Source organism: Ictalurus punctatus, chromosome 5, assembly GCF_001660625.3.
Source record: "Ictalurus punctatus breed USDA103 chromosome 5, Coco_2.0, whole genome shotgun sequence".
NCBI lineage: Eukaryota > Metazoa > Chordata > Actinopteri > Siluriformes > Ictaluridae > Ictalurus > Ictalurus punctatus.
In genome coordinates, this window is record NC_030420.2 from 31,970,335 (window position 1) to 31,989,922 (window position 19,588).

The window sequence follows — 19,588 nt, forward strand, 5'->3', positions numbered from 1 at the left end:
TAGCTCACAAGAATCAAACTGACGGTATTTTTGAGAGGATTTTAACGTCATTTTTATTCCTTTTTGGGATTTATTTTTGTTTACAGTTTTAAGGGATATTCATGTAAAGTTGTTGATCCTTCCTTTTAATGCTAGCTGGATAACAGAAAGCTAACTTGCCAGGATAAGAACGTAAACCTTGGTTCGTTAAGTGTTCTCTCTGGGTCTCGAAAGCAGTAGTGTTTTACCGTGTATGTACATTTTTTAAAAGTCAGATTTTAAACTGTGTCTATTTATTTATTTATTTATTTATTTATTTATTTTTTATCGTGTGTAGCGCCGGTGGTGACAGGAACAGGGCCGAACTTCTCTCTCGGGGAGCTGCAGGGACACCTGGCGTACGATCTGAACCCTACAGGCGTGACCATGAGGAGAACCCTACCCAGCACTTCCTCTAGCGGGTCAGTATACACACCCAGAGCTAAATAAACTGCCCCATGATGCCCCTGATTGTTTAATGCTAAGTAGGATGCCCATTTTGGTCTGAAAAATGCTATTGATACGACCTTAAATGATGTATATAATCAATATTAAGTTGCCCAAGCTTCATTTTCTGGAAGCGTCTTGCTTGCAGTTCTTTCTTAGCTATTTCTTTCTATTACCTCCTGATATGCCTGGCACTACACATTAAAGTTTGCTCAGCTTGAGTTTGTTGATGAAATTGATTTATTAATTGTGTCGAATTATCACTGAATTGATTTCCTCGTAGCTTGAACGTTTTAAAGCAGCTCCTGCAGTACTTCACGTGCCGTGAGCGTTTTTGTTCCAGTTATTGCACATAATCCATCGCAGCCTCCATATTCTGTTGATATTCCATATTGTAGCTCTATCTACGATAGCTACTAAACGGCTGCGTGCTAGAAATTCACAGGATTTCGTGATTTTTGCGATCGCAGAAATATGAACATAAAATCGGGCAAACTCCACAATATTCGGAGGCGCCCGCGGTTTTTCAGATTTTCCGCAGATTTTCCCGCGGAGTTGGGGCGAGGCGCGTCACGTGACGTCATCACGACTAGGGACGTGCGAGACTAGTCGACCAAACGGTAAAGCTGCTACTAGCGGACACTGAAAACAACAGTCGATTAGACGGGAAAAAAAATAATACTCAAGATTTCACTGTTCAAATTACTGCCATTTTTAATGCTTCATTTTAAAACCTTTTTTGTTTTTTTTTAATAACATTCAAATAAAACATTCGGGTGGGGGGGGGGGGGGGGCAGATTTTTTTTTTTTTTTTTACATTTTCAACATTTTTTAAAAAGTCTTCTGGGGGTTTCTTACTTGTAGACCAGTCTACTAGTCGGTTGCGAAACTTCCAGACTAGTCGTAGCGCGCATCCCTAATCCCGAAGGACAATTTCCTGCAATTTTAAGTTTTCCGCAAAATAAAGCGCAAAAAACCTCAAAATTTTGAAGAAAAATAAAAAAAACCTGCAGAAAAATAAAGCATTTTTGGCCACAGCAATCATTGAAAAAAAAAAAAAAAAACTCTGCAAAATCCTGTACGGACTGTGTATACTACAACGCTGATGAATGCTCGATTCTGATTGGTCAGAAGATGTTAATTAATTAAACAGCAGCTCTTGAGCACGGCCCCTAACCCTCCGGTGTTCTTCCATGTACTTGTATGTTTTCTTGCATGTGCCAAATGAATAAATGTAAATCTTTTTTGATTGATGCAGAGGGTTAGAGAAAGATCTATGCAGACACCAAGTGTGTGTGTGTGTGTGTGTGTGTGTGTGTGTGTGTGTGTTTGTTTGAGAACTCTGATGACAGCAGCCCTCTGGGCTTTGTGATTTATCTCTTCTCCTTCACTGTCCCTGCTAGCTTTGATGAATGCTCTTTTTTTTCTTTTTTCAATAAACACCCTGCCAAGTTCAAAGAAAGTAAACTTTTTGCCAAGCTGCAGCTATCCAGTAGCCGGCATCCGTGTGTGAGTGTGTGAGTGTGTGCTGCTTCCAGTCCATGTGTGTCGTTTATACCGTGTGGTGAATTTGCATCGATCTGGGTCGACTAACACTCAGATCTGTTTTCTCGACCCATCCTTGCTAATCCGTCTCTGTGTTTGTCTCGTCCAGGAGTAAGAGGCAGAAGTCCAGCTCTGTGGAGGGTGACATCGACACCAGCCCCGGGGGCGAATACTACACCTCACCCAACTCTCCCGCTAGCAGCTCCCGAAACTGGCAGGACGAGATGGAAGGAGGTTAGAGGCATATAATAAAGAGGATTTTTTTTTTTTTGACCTCCAAGAGACTTCACATGAGCGCTATACATATACATATACATATACATATACACTATACTCTTTACACTTGTCTGAAGTGTATTCATGCTACATAAATGGCTAGTATATGATTGAGAAGTGTGAGAAGTGCTTGTTGAACATCACATTCCCGATGTATTCCACCTCCGCCGTTATAATACGCGCCACTCTTCCGGGAAGGCTTTCCACTAGATTTTAGGGCGTGGCTGTGGGGATTTGTGTTCACTCGGCTACAAGAGCGTTAGCGAGATCAGGTACCGACGTCGGCATGATGAGGAGGTCTGGGGTGCAGTCGGCGTTCCAGTTCATCCCAAAGGTGTTCAGGTCAGGGTTGAGGTCAGGGCTCCGCGCAGGACACTCGAGTTCTTCCACCTTCTTCCAACCTTTAAAGTACTTTAGACAAACATGTCGTCTTCTGGACGAAGATTTACCTCGGAGCCTCACGCCGCTGCTTGGCTGCTTGGATTGTGAATCGACTTTAAACTTACGAAAGTACGACAAATGATGTCCTACTTTAAATATGTATTTATTTGCCTTTATAAACACCAGTGGGGCCTCATGGGTCTGATTCACGGCATGAAAATTCTTGATGTGTGTTTGTATGTGCGTGACTCTCTGTGTGTGTGTGTGTGTGTGTGTGTGTGTGTGTGTGAGAGAGAGAGCGAGAGAGACAGAAACTGCAGTGTAAGCAGAGCTGAAACACCTGGGCAGGGCAAACCTGGCTGCAGCGAAACTAGGTCACATGGTGGTTATATAAACCATACTGTGAGCTACTTTAGGAGCGTGTGTGTGTGTGTGTGTGTGTGTGTGTGTGCTGTCTTACATGTGGTTATAATGTAGTTGTGGTGGTTGTAACATAATGTTTGCTGTGTAATCAGAGTTGTGTTTAGGTTTTCGATGTTTGTGCCAGTGACTAAATGTAAAACCTGTTCCTGTGTTTAGTTCCCATCGGTGGTGTCGAGCTACAGTTGAAAAGTCTTTAAGCGGAATCGGTCGGGGTCGGATCGTCCGTGACGGTCTTGTTGTCGTAGTTCTTTACAAAAACACACACGTCGTGGTTTAAACTCTAGATCGGGGACGTCCAGCTTAGCGTCGACTTTAGATCTTTCTGTTCGATTTGCTGGAAGGCGGAGCCGCGAATACGTTGACCTTCATTAGATATTTAGGCGAAATCGGCGTTTTCAGAATCGAGTTATTTAATAACAGAATTTCATGACTCTGGACTTGAGCGCTATTCAGTTCACAAGTTCTGCGAGAGTTATGCACACGGGGGCGGCGTTTGCCTACAGACAAACGGAAGCGTTTCTTATTCATTCTGAACTTTAAAACACTATCCTTGCGAGATATCGGCTTGAGCGAGCGCGTACCCGCAATAGTCCGCGCTGAGACGTACGCTTCGGCTTTAAATACACCCCAAAACACCATGGACTTCCATTTGAGGCCAATATTAAATATATGACTCGATTTAATTGCTAATTATACAGTGCAAAGCCCTTAATGTTAATGAAAAGTGTTTTTTTTTTTGTGTGCGTGTGTGTGTTTTGTCTTTAATCTCAATCTGAGGACTGAAATATTTCCGGATAAAATGTTGAATTGACTTAAAGTTAGATGGTAAGTGTAACAGATGAGAGTTTGGTCAGCTTATCCTTCGATCTGTGGGCACGTTTTGTGTAGAGGAGAGAAGTATCGGCATTCTTTTTAAACTCGACGACTTAAAACAGTGAATTAAAGGTGTGATGAAAGCGGCTTCGTCCTGTTCAAATGACACGATTTCATTACCTCGACGTAGCGTCTCGCGATTTTATTATGCCGTGCGAAGAAGGGTTGTCGTAGTGAAGTATATATAAATACCTTTTAAAAAAAAAAAAAAAAAAAAAAAAAAGAGCTAAATAATAGGCTATGCTGGATCAAGCGCTATTCTTAGCTAATCGTTTTGCTAATTTGTTAGCCAGCGTGGCAGAATTAATGAGTAAATCAGGGAGCTCATGGGGTGTTTGCCAGATTTAGAGCTGAGAGGCTTCTTACACCTCAGTGCCTGGACTTTTTCGTTAAAAACCCTGGGAGCGAGGTTCACAAGCCGTTATCAGAGTCGAGTCTGGGAATTTATTTTGTTACAGCAGTGAAGATCACACCCCACAGTTATCGTACTTATTACATATATCGAGCTTTTAAAGTTAGCTTGTTCGAGTGTCCCTTGAATCGAACGGATTTAACCCAAAAGCAATCAGTTGTCAGATTGGATCTAATGTGTTCTGACGTTGGAAGGTTCAGGAATAAGAAGCTGTATGGATCCAATAAAAATCCATAATATAATGCCTGGAAGGCATTCGTAAAAGGTATTTTACAGTGAAAGGTGCCCTTGGCTGCGAAAGGTGATTAGCATGCCTTTAGCATTCAGACCTGCTCTGGAATCAGGACTCGACGAGACGACCTGCACGAGAGCGGCCCCGCCCACCTCACTTCCTGTCTAGACAGCTCCGACGAGGTTTTCTTTAACGTGCCTCCTCCAAGGCTGATTGCTTTGGGACAAAGGGAGAGTGAGAGAAGAGAAGTAGAGCAGACCGAGCAGCAGCTGGACCTACACATGTCTGTCTGTTTAACTTTATAAACATCTGCCTTAGTACGCAGCATTCAGAATTCAGTAATAGTCTCAGGAAGTCACTGGAACTCATTTTAGAAAAGGTGTTTTTTTTTGTTTTTGTATTTACACAGACGCATGAAATGTTCGCTGTGGAGCGTTTGCTCCTTTAGTTTGGTATCAGAGATGTAAGGCTAACAAGTCAGGAGCGCCAGGTAACCCCGGGTAATAATATATCCCATCCAAATCGGTGTGTTGGTAAAGATCCCATTAGATCATATAGGGAAAGAGGTTTTGTGCTTTTTCTTCAACATAAAGAGCGTACACAGTCCCCTGGGTATTTTGTGATCGTGGAAATAAACGCAGAAAATCAAGGAAACTCCGCAACATTCGCAGGAGCTTGGGATTTCCTTGGGCCGAGCTGAGACGTGTCATGTGACGTCGTCACGACGCGCATTCGGCCGAAGCCCGCTTCGATTCACGTACGTCGAACATGAGTACAGCTAAAAAGGTCTCGTTTACCAACAAACATCACCGCGAAAAACCGCAAAAAAACTATTTCGTGCGTAAGCGGTTTTAGTAACGTTATGGAGTTCCTCACACGTGTAACGACTACGTACATGGTATGAACGTGGTAGGGCTGTAAACGTCTGCAAGACCACACTCTAGTCCGGTCTCGAGACATTTCCTGTAACGACTTGTCTCGCATTATTGGCTTTTGTACCGTATTAGGACTCGGTCTCGGTCCAGGGTATTGGTCTCAACAAATATGTTCTTGGTCTTGTCTGAAAGTTTGTAAAAAACAAAAAAAAAAAGATGTGTTCGCACGCACAAAGTTTGAGAAGAAGCGGTCCCTTCTTCAAGAACACAGTCTAATCATTGGCGCAGTGCGTGAGTGAAGCCAACGAGATGACGTAAACGCTTGGTCTGGACATGGATTTGATGGTTTTCGGTGTTGGTCTGACTTGATCTGATCTCTTCTAGTCCTGGTCTTGGACTTGTCGTGACTTCAGCCCTAACTACCAATGTTCAAGCATAATTAGCACGGCCACGCCCCATACGACAAGCGCTTATAATTGAGGTCAAAACCCATCAGCTTGCATTCAAATGAATTACCTGTAGAGTATGTTTAGAGCAGTGCTCCCCAACCCTGTTCCAGGAGACCTTAAGAAGTTCTTGATCAACTAAAACAGATGTGTTAGATTTTGGTTGGAGATGAAACCTGCTGGAAGGTAGATCTCAAGGAAGAGGATTGGTGACCACTGGTCTGGAGTATTTTATGTGATGACCATGCGTACGTCATAAAGACGCCGTCATCTCTCTGATTGATACGTGATATCCGATCCGAAATGATCATAATTACTATAGACGTCCTCCTGCAACGTGAATCTTATCCTGTCTGAATAGGACACGATAGATTCTACACCTAAATGTATTATGCAGATAACATGCAAATGTGGACAAACCTTAATAGGGTATTTACGTGGCTATATTTTATATTCTACAGTTGGTGTCCTGTATGTTTTTGCATCCACTGCTGGTGCATCTTGCCTCCAGTCTCACACACTGCTGGAGGTCCACAGGGACACGCGATTATCCCTTACACACTGCGGTTCTCTGCAGCATCTTAAAAACTAATGTGTTGGGTTATTTTTTGTTGTTGTTGTTTTGTTTTTGCACACTGTGCCACCCTGTGGTCAGTACTAGTACTACATCTAGTGCTATTGGTCAGTGAAGCTGACCCCTCTCTCTCTCTCTCTCTCTCTCACTCTCACCTTCATGGTGTGTCTGTCAGGTATCTCCCCGGTGAAGAAGACTGAGATGGATAGTCCATCTCCTCAGGAGAGTTCTCCACGCCTTGGCAGCTTCACACAACACCACAGACCTGTCATCGCGGTGCACAGCGGTGAGCATTGACACACACACACACACACACACACACACACACACACACATACCCCTACACACAAAAGGCAGTAAAATGTTACCAGCAGATCCCAGCTGCATCTCAGAACATCTGTAGACAAGTGTCGCACCATCGGCTTTTGGTAGGTCCGTCATTCTACAGGAAATTAAACTCGATCTTCTGGACAGGAGTGCACTTATTGAAGGGTTTAGGATGAAAGGGTTAAGGATCCACTTTCATTTCCTTCACGAGGAGTTCAGCTCGGAACACGTTAGGCGCCCTGAATACAGTGAGCGAAAAAGTACTTGCGCTTTTAACGTCACAGTTACAAAGAACCAAACTCCCGCGTTAGCTAACGTTAGCTGCTCACTGCTGTTCACACGCTATTCCTCTAAGACCAGATCCACTGATTTTTACAACGTCCCTACGAAGGAAAATTGGGGGATTAAAGCTCACCTAGAACTCAGCACGAAGCAAATGACCTGCTACTGGAAGGAAATGGCGCTAATGCTAACTCCGCGTTCAGACCTTAACGATAGCAATAGCAATAACTCGCTCATGTCACTTGCAGTGTCTGATTGCACTGATTGTGAGGAGCGAGGAGCTCAGGAAGCTCACCCGTCGCTTACTAGTGTGAGCATACTATAAGCCGCCGACATCCGCCCAATCAGGACACGACACGACATCTCTACTTTCATCATTTATCATCGACTATACCTTATAAGAACGTTTCGAAAATGAAACAGGGATCCATTTGTGCATCCTTTTACTCTTACGTATACAAATGCACTTTGTGCCACTAACCTTGTATGAGTAGAGTAAGTGCTCACGTGTGTACCGAGCTGTATTGAGACTAATACACTGCTGCTGACAGCCTGTCTGGAACAGAAAGAGCGATTTGTGTGTGTGTGTGTGTGTGTGTGTGTGTGTGTGTGTGTGATATGAGCCGCTTTATTGCAGAGTCGAGAGCACCATGCAGGCAACACTGCTCTCTCTGACAAGTAATTGTCTCTGGGACAATGAGGCATAATCTGTAGTCTGGCAACGCTCCACTATCTGCACAAACGATGCTACAACAATTAGCACGGCTGTTCAAGTGAACCGGTGGAGCGTCCCCGCCATATGTCACCACGGAAAGTGTGTCAGCGCCGAAATCACAGCTGTCGCGGCGCGTTACGGAAATCCAGCGTCGCTGAAAACGGGTCGTTCCGGGAGGATTAGGGAGAATAAACATCTAGGAAACCCGACAACCGGGCCAAACAGATGAATTACGCAGTCTAAAGTCTGGTAGATAATAAGCGTCGATGAGTATTTTCCTGCTACTTAAACGTTATTATTCTCTAATCAGCCGGTCATGTGGAAGCAGCACGACGCATACAATCATGCACGTACAGGTCACGAGCTTCGATTAATAGCGGAGGAAACGTCCGGAGTTTTAGAGAGTGCTGATCTTCTGGGATTTGTACACAACAGTCTCTAGAGTTTATTTTAAACGGTGTGAAAAACAAAACAAACCAAAAATACATGATCCAGCGAGCAGCAGTTCCAGATCAGCCTTGCTGATGAGAGAGAGGTCAAAAGAGGATGGCCAGACCGGTGTGGGCGGACAGGAAGACTACGGGAACTGAAATAGGCACTCTTTACAGCCGTGGTGAGCTGAACAGCATCTCAGTACGCACTGCATGTAGAATCTAGAGGCAGATGGGCCGAAAACAGCAGGAGAGCACATCAGGTTCCGCTCGTGTCATCCAATAACAGGTTCACAGGGTCTACCAAACTGGATAGATAGATAGATAAATAAATAAACAAACATCGCTTGATCTTTTGATCGATATTTTTGACTGACATGACCAGGTCTGATCTGAACTGACCTTAGATTAACAGGAGTAGGTCTGTGTTTTCCTGCAGGTATCTCTCGGAGTCCGCACCCATCGTCATCGCTGCATTTTTCGACGACCCCCATCCTGCCCCAGCCCACCTCCACCTACTTTCCCCACACGGCCATTCGCTACCCGCCCCACCTCACATCACAAGACCCGCTCAAGGACCTGGTCACAATGGCCTGCGACCCGTCCAATCAACAGCCCAGCCCGGTAAGCCTGTAGCCCCGCCCACGGTCAAAAGTGAACCTGAGTAAGCAACCAGTGTTTTTCTGTTGTTGTTGTTGTCGTTGTTTTGTTTCGTTTTTCTTCACTGACCCACAATTTGCTTAATTGCAAGGTTGGAAATCATACTAGCCCTTCACAGAGTGTAGAACAAGAACAGAGCACAATTCTGAGCCATCCATGTTGATTCATATTTATATTAATAACGACAGCATTCATGTACTTTAGTGCTATGCATACTATTATATATATATATATATATATATATATATATATATATATATATATATATACTGAGCGGCCTCGTGTGTGTGGACACGTGTGTGTGTGTGTGTGTGTGCACGTATGTGAGCTAAACACTCCTGGTGTCTTGCGCTGACTGTATTTAGTGTAACCTGAGTGTAAGTGACTCAACCACAGACATCTAGACGCGTACAGACCTGGAGGCTTCGATTTCCCTCCTCTTCGCCTCGCTCTTACCACAACCACACACACACACACACACACACACACACACAGATCTAAGCACTTTTCTCTACCATTTAAAACCTCTCTGAATAAAAGTGCTGATCTTCTGTCTATTAATACCTCAGCAATACTTGTTTAAGCCTCAGCACTACTGTTTCTAATACATATAAATTCATCATCTGGTAAGAAATTTGGTCATGTAGGTTCAAAAGTACTACAGTATCACCGTGGTGATGTACATCATGTATATATATATATATATATATATATATATATATATATATATATATATATATATATATAAAACATATGACTGTCATGTTTTGAAGAATATAACAACCAGTTTCCAAAAAAACACCAGTAAAACAGTGGGAGTATCATGTGGCGCGACTTTGGTCTTTGGTTGGCGTAACCGGGGTTTTGAGCAATGGTGGCTCGGTGCTGCTCAGAAGGTCAAGGTTTCTGTTAGGCTCTTGAGCAAGGCCCTTAACCCTGTCTGCTCCGGGGGCACCGTAAAATGCCTGACCTATAAATAGTACGACACTGAAGCCGTCGTAACCTGTAGTAATGTTTTCACGCATAAAAGCAGTATGGGAATATGGGTATGACTCGATCTGGCCCGGGTTTTCGTCCTTCAGACGTCCACCTGTGACCAAGCGTTCGCTCGTACTGCGGGTTCGTAGCACTGCTGCTGAATTTCGAATAATTTCAGTCAGAGGGAGTCACTGTCTTCAAAGCGCTCGCCTCCAGGGATAACCGACAGGGGAGAGAAGGAAAAAAACCCTGAGTCAGAAAGATGTTTCATTATCTGGGAAGATGGAGAAATGAGGGCAAGAACGAGAGAGAGAGAGAGAGAGATCAGACGGAAAACTAGAGTGATCTGAGGGGAGAGAGAGGGATGAGAGGGAGGAATAGAGAGAACGAGGAAGTACGCATTTGAACCAGGAGATTCCTGTGTGTGCCCGGCAGCAATGCTGACGCTGGCAGAATGAGAGAGTGAGAGAGAGAGAGAGAGGGAAGAAGGAGAGAGAGAGATTTGAGATTTGTCAGGCTTGGCCTGTCCTGCAGTCTCATTGAAATTCGCCCCACCGCAGTGCGACTGCAGCCAGCCAGTCACAAAGGACAGCAGCAGCGACCCACAATGTCGCTGACTCACACACCAAACTGTTGTTGTGCAGCAGAGTGAGAGCGCAGTCCTGAGGATGGATGGATGGATGGATGCAGACAGTTAGAGAGAGAGAGAGAGAAAGAGAGAGAGCGAGAGAGAGAGAGAGCGACGGATAAGCGGCTGTCTGCCAGAACATCCGCCTAGAACATTACCCCCTCTCTCATATATCTGCTGACAGAGAGAGAAAGAGCGACGGAGGGGGCGTGGGAGGCGGAGCTAGACTTGTATCTTAAATCCCAAAAACATTGCAGGAAGAAAGCAAAGTCGAGAGAAATAAACAAGTTCGTAAACACGTTTTCCAAAGTCAGAATTAAAAAAATTTGGCAGTGTTGGATTTGTCGTAGCTGTTACGCTCGTCATTTTATTGTTAAGGAATTTTTTTTTTTCAAGAATTCGAGTACTTTTTGAGATTTTTGAGAACTTCTTGAGAACTTTTTGAGATTTTTGAGAACTTCATAAGAATTTTTTTTTCTTACGAATTGCACTTAGGAACGTTTTTTTTTTTTTTTTCTACGAATCTATCTTCATTTTTTTAAGATAAGTCTTCATTTCTTTCTTAAGAACGTTTTCATGAATGTGGTCCCTGGTGCATGGTGCTGCAATGTAAAAGCAAAAGCTGGGATTAGTATAAATACATTTTCAAATGGTGTGGTTAGGTGATATTAGCCGAGTGTGTAATTATACGAACGATTATTTTATTTTTTTAATTTTTTTTACAAATTGTATATGTCTGCATGTATATATATATATATATATATATATATATATATATATATATATATATATATCCGGTGATATAAAAGGAGCTGGATAATAAACAATAGATGTGCATTAAAATGAGGAATGTGAGGTAATAAGCATGGAGAAGCACCTCGAGCAGCCTTATCTCCTCTGATACGAAGCCTAGGGGAAGGAACAGAGGGCAGGTGGGTGTCAGAAGAACCACGAGTACGTGCGGGTGAGTATGCAAGAAGGAGGCTAGAAATCTAGGGACAAACCATGAAGAAGAAAAAAAAAAAAAATGTTATATGTTGTATGTAGAAATGAACAGGAGGGCGTTGTCGAGGGTTTCGATGATGATAGGGTGATGTGGTCTGATCCCATGGTCTGGTGTGGGTAAGAATCGATCAGCGGGAGGTGTTTACCGTTACGCACGGGGGTGGGTGGGTGGGGTGGGGTGGGGCCTAAACCGTTATATATGGTTTAGGCCACGCCTACTTAAGGTTTAAATCTGAATATAGATATAGATAACAGTGCGCTAAAGAGATACAGATACAGACAATGGCGTTGCGTTGAAAATATCACTGTGCCGCCCCATCCCCCCAGTCTTCCCCATCCCCCCGTTATACCACTCTACCCAGGGTGGGTGTGATAATTCCTCGCCAATACTCTAGCAGGTTGTTGAGAACGTGTAAGAACATCTTTCCGATCAGATTACGCGACAGGTTACTCTAAGTTGTAAATAGAGCCCGTGATGTTAGTTATATAAGAGATTTTAAGCGAAAGGAATTGGGATTGAGGCAGGAGAGGGGAGGAGAGGGGAGGAGAGGAGAAGAGAGCGAGGCGGCGGGTGAGAGAGAGCAGCTGAGTGTGTTATATCGATGTTTAGCCCCGAGCTGGGCCGTATAGGTGCTGGCTGACCGTTGCTCTCTCTTTCTCCCGCAGCTGAATGGCAGTGGTCAGGTGAAGGTCCCCCCCCACTACATCTCCTCTCAGATGCTGGCCCCCCCGCCTCCCCCGGCCCTGCCTCGCCTCACGCTGCCCCCTGACTCCAAACCCAGCAGCACCTCGCCAGACGCAGCTGCCTCCTCGCCCACCTCCCCCAGTAAGTGGCTCACTGTAACGCCCGCTCGCTCCCTGCCCTGTCCAGCTGACCGGCACTTAGACGAGAGTCCTGAGTATTCCCATAGTGTTGTAGAAAGCGCTTTAGATGGCGTAACTAAGCTAGAATTCTTCTCCTGAGCTTTTTTGATCCAACACCGTCACTCATTTACACGCGGCACGTTCTAACACCGCAGCGTTTTCAAGTCGATCAGGCTAATGGCGCTCCATGACTAGGAGAGAACATTCTAGAGACTTCCAATCATCGCATTCCAGTACGTCTCCAATCTCCAGTGTGTTAGCATCCAGTATTTATAAGAACTACATACAGACAGTACAGTGTGGCTACATTTTAGCTCTTGTAAATGCGATAATCTTCTGGTCTGATGATTCGGTCCTGCTTACGGTTGGCTCAGAGTTGGTGATCTGCTCTTGTCATCGTTACTACCTCATGCACATAACGACTTAAAAGACTAAAGCTGGGGTTAAAAAAATAATACGTGGAGGTTAAAACATGAAAAATAGTCACTGGGTACACAAGCTACTTCTCAGTGGATAAATGTCGATCTGGAACCACTGTCGTGCCGGATCAAGGGTATGTACAGTACATCGAGCTCTTTGTTCAAGAAAACGAATCGATTCGATCCGATTCATCATCGGCGCATCGACGGGCCGACGCCCGTAAACAGCCGTGCCACTTTAGATGACGAGGCACTCTGCCACAGAGGCTGTCGTTTGTTATTAATTGTAATTTCATTAAGAAATGCTGAGGAGAACTGAACACACACACACACACACACACACACACACATACACACACACATATCCCAGCATTACAGCATCAGTGCTGCAATGATGTGTGGCCTGCACCCTTCTCATCTCACTAAATACGATTAGAGCGTCTGTCTGCCCATGCAGCTCATCCTCCGCCTAATAGTTATGGATTCCCGATAAGCTCAGCCTGATGTGGATGAACGTGTTGCTTTTAACCTCTTGAAAAACGGCCTTTTTGCACAACTGGATGAGTGTCTGCAAAGCGCGCTTTAATATGGGAATTCCTCGGAGAGGCACCGATAAACACGTCTGCCCTTTTATTCAATTACTCGGCTCAATCTACAGCGGCGTATTAAAGAACGTCGAGGCGAGTTCTGCATTAACAAGGCGCATAACGATATCTTACGGTATGCGCAGGCGTGCGTTTAGATGATCTGTACCGCACTTGTTTGCTGGCAGATTTATACACACACACACACAGCATACGCTTCAGATTACCATGCCTGTACAGATGTTTTCAGATGCCACCAGAACGGCTTCACTGCCTCTTGGTATAGATCCTCTGGAACTGTACTAGAGCTACGAACACCATTTTTCCCTAAGATTGGGGTTTTGACGATGGTGATGGAGACCACTGTCTCTCTACTCCAAAATCTCCCATAAGGGTTCTGGGTTGAGATGTGGTGAGTGTGAAAGTCATAACTTATGAGTTATGTGCTTTTCATGATCGCGATCATCCGAGCATTCAGTGAGCGCTCTTGCATTGTAGATAGGGGATGGGGGCGGGGTCATCCTGGAAGAGACCACGCCCATCATGGGATGAAGAAGATCAACCAGATTGGTATTATATGTATTGATTTACAGTAACCATTCACTTTAAGTGAATCCAAACCATGCCAGGAAAATAAACTGGCATGGGGGCCAAGGGGACATAAGTAAATGCCCCCTACAGCACAACCCAACCGACCCCAATCGCATTCTTTTTTTTTCACATTTGCATAGACCAGTGCTTTGGTTCTTGCACCTCAAGTGTTCAATTGTCTTTTTTTCGATTGCAACCTACAGTAATATCAGTCTCTACTGAATTAACTTAACTTTCCCATAGATCTGAACGCAAACATCGTGCTACTCCCTGCTCCTACTGAATCACAGCCAGACTTTATGATCGAATCTCCTTCCCCTAATAATGAGCCCTCTGTCAAAGTGATCCACCAGTCGAGGGTAACTGGGCCTGCACAGCATTTTTATACATGCCACGGCTCATAGTAGGATGCTAATTGCTTAACCGCATCATGCGGTGCATCTGGCTGGGAGCATCTGCTCTCTCCGCATAGGTTCGGGTTTTTCCTTTAATTTGTCAAACCCATCAGGACACACACTTCATCAATCAGCCCTGCCTAGACACCATCAATCATCTAGTCATCTGAGGCTTATATATTCACTTCATATTAGTCATAGCTAACACATGCTTGATTGACGATAACATAACGAATGCTTTCTCTCTCTCTCTTTCTCTCTCTCCTTTAGCATACTCTGCTCCCGGGACACCACCTGCCAACCGCTCCTTCGTAGGAATTGGCCCTCGAGACCCTGCGAGTCTGTATCAGGCTCAGGTACTACATCCTCCACTCCTCCATCCTCCATACCGCTACACAGATAACCTTCAGACAGACCGCTTCGGCTTATAATCTGTTCACAGTGATAAAATTCCACCTGTGGTAACATCCAAGCTAGTGTATTAGGCGTGAACTAGCCAGATTTCTCCGTACCAATGTAACATACGTGGTGTAGTAGCAGAAGGATATGGGGAGGGGGCGTTCCCGATTTGCATATTCATGCATATTTATAGAGATTTGCATTCCTTATGAGAGAATTTATACTGTATGTGATTATTTCTCATGGCATGACATGGTAATGAGGTCAGTAACTAGAATACAGCTGCAAACGTGAGGGCGTGTGTGTGTGTGTGTGTGTGTGTTAGCTGCAGGACTGCAGGCTTAACCACACGTTGCAATGTTGCTGCTGCATTGCGGTGCTCTCTGCCCAATAATCAGTGCAAGGGTACCTCAGTGAGAATAGAGAGTTTGATGCGATGTGTGTGTGTGTGTGTGCAGCATTTTGCTGACATACAAGTATATATCAGTTCGATCGTAGAAGCAGTTTTCGTTGCCGGGACCGACTTTAATCTGCCGAGCTTCCCCGTTGCTCAAGAGATCACCGTGACTCTGTGTGGAATCAAAAAGGACGTTAAAGAAGAGCGAAAGGAAGGGCAAGCATGTCCCCAGTCCAGGAGACTCACGTCCTGAGCAGTCTGGTTGTTAGGGGAAACCAGACATGATGTAATCTTAAGGTGAACTTGAACTCAGAGGAAAGTCCCCAGCAGGCTGAGTTCATTTATGCCAGACAGACTCGTGCGCTGGAGGCGATCGGGAGAGTGTCGAGCGCTGGAAGGACCAGAAAGGACGGATTAGGAAATAGGCTCTCATGTATACCTCACTAATGTTTTTGTTTAAGCGTCATTCAGAGTTTCCTGCATTACCCACAATGCTTTTAGACTACCGGGTGCCACTAGGATTCAGCCCTCCATCACGTCTACGTACAAAAGCTGATGCAGCAGCGCTTTATTCTGTCCAGCTCTCTCACCTTCTGTATGTTGTAAACAGATCAGCTTCCAGAGCTTCAGCGTTCATGCCAATCATCTCACAGATACGTCGTGTTCCTGCATCTCATTCTGGGTCTGTACTATTGTCTAACGCGGCAAAACGGTGGACGAGAAAACAGTAGTCCCTCCAGGATTTTAACGATCGCAGAAACGAACTCAGTCGAACTCGTACTCGCAATATTCGGAGGAGCTCGCGACTTTTCCGAATGACCGCAGATTCACGTGCGTCGAACACGAGGACGGCTAAAAGGTCCGACAGCTAAATTGCGTGCGATTGCGGTTTTGCCGAACTCCGCTCGCATCAAAAATTTTGAAAAAAGCCCCAGCGAAATCAAGCATTTTTGGCTGTAAGAGTCACAAACCCCCCCCCAAAAAAAAAAAACCCTCTCCAGACCGAGTAAAGAAGCTCAGGTTCTTTTGTTTCGTTTAGTTTTTTCGTCGCTAACAGCGAAACCTAAACGTCATCGATAACGTTTGAGGTCGTTGAAAATGTTCTCCTCCTATTAGCCTCCATTGTAACCGCGCTCGCAAGAGCGATGTCCCTCTGCGACGTCGACACGGCACACATGCCTCACAGGAAAAACGAAAATACGGCGCCGACCCACAAAAAAGGCTCCGGATCCGGTTCCTCGGAATCTCTTTCTTTGGCGTTGAGAACGTGAACGTCTGTAACACACAGCCTGTGTTTTCAAAGCGCTTCGTATTTCACGCAGTTCCCCCGAGGCGTTGTTTTTTATTAAACGGATAGATTGTCATTTTGTTAAGCCCTCGTGGCCTAATATGCCCCCTTTCCCCTTCCTGAACCCGTGTACACACCCTCGTCTCAGCTTCGTGCTGTCATAACTTTAACCACCTGTCACCCAGACAAAGCCTCGAGCTTTTATAGCGAGCTAAATATTTCGGTTGGACTCGAGGCCTAACCGCCGCTGGCCTCTCTTCACCGCCGCTGCTTCCCGTTTCTGCAGGACCAAAAGGTTATTTTTAGGGAACAGCGCCTTTGATTACGAATAGCTCGATCTTTTTAGCAGCTGGCATAACGTAAGAGCTCCAGCTCCGGTAAGGACTCCTGAGAGAGTCGTTTTCCCCTCAGGTTTGATCTTTTAGCACGCTGTTGTTGAGTACGGAATGAGAAGCGTGCCATTATTTATGGCATTATTTGAATTCAATCGTTCAATAGTTCTACAAATTCGGATTCAAGTTTTCGTAACACTGGCAAAAAAAAAAAGCATACAGAGGAGTACGAGGGGGAAAAAAAGGAGCTCCATCCATCCATTTTCTATAGCGCTTATCCTACAGGGTCAGGGGGAACCTGGAGCCTATCCCAGGGAGCATCGGGCACAAGGCGGGGTACACCCTGGGGTACACCCAATTCAGCACAGGGCACAATCACACACTACGGACACGCCAATCAGCCTACCATGCATGTCTTTGGACCGGGGGAGGAAACCGGAGTGCCCGGGGGAAACCCCCCCCCACAGCCGTAGCGGGAATCGAACCCCAGACCCTGAAGTCATGAGGCGAACGTGCTCACTACTAATCCACCGCGCCCACCCAAATTCAAAGCCTTGTCCGGAAATTCCGTTCAAGGCGTCCCACATCTACGAAACTTCAGCTTCAAATCAAAGCAAAAACGTGAAAATCGGATTCGGATTTTCGCCGTTTAAATTCAGATCACACGTTCCCCCGTCCGTAAGGCGAGGCGGATCGCTCGGGCGACTTCAGTAATGCGTGTGATTCAGAGTGCGTATTAGTCACGGCTTTGTTTAGTAGAGAAGCTTTAGTTCAGTAGGGAGCGTCGATTCACGAAGCGGTACGGATTCAGTTTCAGTTCGTCGAGAGGTTCAGGGCTCTTGTATGAGGAGGCGGGAGCGCGCTTTGGAAATTTGCCGGTTGATTTCGGCAAAGACGTGGGATTCGTGCTGTTGCTAATGCATAAAACTTGCGCACTGTTGTCAGTATGCAGGCTCGTACATGCCGTGTTCTGACTTTCAACAAAAAGGGCCTTCGGGCACTTTCAAAAGCTTTCCAGTGAAGCACCGCTGCACCGTTTTGTGTGCGTGTGTGTGTGTGTGTGTTTCCCAACCTAATCCCAACCCCGGCTTCGAGAGATTTCAGCTCTCCTAATTTAGCGTTCCTACACCCAAGCAGGGATCTCGCTGAAGCCATGGAGAAAAGCGAAAATAAACACTCTGGGAAAGGTTACTCAATTACCGGCGCTTTTTGGATTTTCAGCAGCCAGGAAATGCCTCGTGTCACGCCTTTCCACCCTGGCGCAGGGCTACAGCCCCATCTGCTGGACTCTCGCTGGCGTCTCTGTCCGCTGAGGCCTCCAAAGTAAAAATATTCCTCCGTATCGTTGTTTTTGCAGAGGCGGCCAGCACCGGGTCACTGTGAGCTGTGTACGCTGGCAGTGTTCGCTGCGGTGTGCCGTCGTGCGCCAAAGCATCTCTCTGGAGCTCGGTTCCAGCTCTCTCTGCCTCTCGTATGGACGCGGTTCAGTTCCTTGGCAGATCCTTTCGCTCTTCTGGTTGTAATTTTACTCCCAAGGATGATTCTCGGTTCAATTTTCTGTTTTTTCCTCTCTCCCCCCCTCCCAAATCTCAGGCCTGTTATCTATCAGGACGCAGCAAAGTATTTGCAGGCGCTGTAATCAGCGCACGAAAGGAATCGAGAACCGTCGTTGAGAAGTGCCTGAGCAATTGCATTTTTTTCTTCTTCTTCTTCTTCTTTTTCTTAAGCTTTATTAAATCGAAGACGTCTATTCGGATCGGTGTTAAACGACTTCGAGCCCAGCGGAACACGGTGAACTATGAGCCGCTGCTGTTTTTTCTTTTTTTTACAAGGCTTCGTCCGATTTGAAAAAGATTTCGGTGGTGTGCGAGAGAGAGAGAGAGAGAGAGAGAGAGAGAGAGAGAGAGAGAGAGAATCGTATTCTGTGTTTTAAGAGGTCTACGTTGGGGCCTGCTGGGCTCGCTCACGCTGCCGCTCTCCGCTCTTTAGCCCCGTATTATGTTTAATAGCGGCATCGCTCTCCAAACTCCGACAGCGATCTGCGCTCCGAGCCCACTGGGGCAGGACACGCTGATTACCCGCCGCTTGGAAACTGCAAGTCATTACGCTCTGTTTTGGCCCGAGCTTGGAGTTCTGCGGTTATGCCTTATTCAGAGCCATAATTTACATCGCAGAACACACACACACACACACACACACACACGCGCGGCCTTCATCAGCAGTTCACGATCATTCCGAAAGGGAAACCCTTCGCCGTAAAGTCGACATCGGACAAATAAGCGTTCCCTCAAAGACACTTTAAAATGCTAAATAGGAACCTTTTTAAAGGTCATAAAGGTCATCGAGGACTCTCGGGGCATGGCTTGAATGGTAGGTGCACGAACTCGAGGAAGGAAACTCGGGACAGGTGCACACATTAGGAGAACGAACCGATCGCGAGACCGAAACAGCGGCGCAAACATGGCCGTAAACGTGAACGCAAAACAAAACGAACCGGAGCAGACCGGATACGTCCCGCGCGCTCGGGAGAGGGACTTCACGACGTCCGAGCTACTCGACCGAGCGCCTCGAGGATTTCGCCATGGCAGAAATGAGCGCGGATCTGGGGCCGAGACGCGTCACGTGACGCCGTCGCAACGATTTCCATCTCGCCAGCTCGAGTAGTTTTATCCGCGTCGCAAGTTTTGAAGCAAAAAAAAAAAGTCAACGATCGCGAAAAATCTCCGTACGGACCGATTAGCTGTTTACGTTTCGCTACTGTCGCGACGGTCCCTGAACAGACCACGCACGG

General features: G+C 45.8%; 1 protein-coding gene across 7 annotated transcripts in view; it reads left to right on the forward strand.

Annotated features, from left to right (window-relative positions):
* The window catches only part of nfic (nuclear factor I/C), a 132,563-nt gene that overhangs the window by 106,814 nt on the left and 6,161 nt on the right, over positions 1–19,588 (forward strand). For 5 of the 7 annotated variants that reach the window (XM_017466992.3, XM_053680447.1, XM_017466995.3 and 2 more), the window contains 6 exons: positions 317–440; positions 2,120–2,244; positions 6,678–6,788; positions 8,679–8,881; positions 12,195–12,354; positions 14,652–14,737. In XM_017466992.3, coding sequence (XP_017322481.1) covers positions 317–440; positions 2,120–2,244; positions 6,678–6,788; positions 8,679–8,881; positions 12,195–12,354; positions 14,652–14,737 — 809 coding nt within the window. The remainder of the gene's footprint in view (positions 1–316; positions 441–2,119; positions 2,245–6,677; positions 6,789–8,678; positions 8,882–12,194; positions 12,355–14,651; positions 14,738–19,588) is intronic. The other 2 variants (XM_053680446.1, XM_053680448.1) reach the window with 2 other exon arrangements.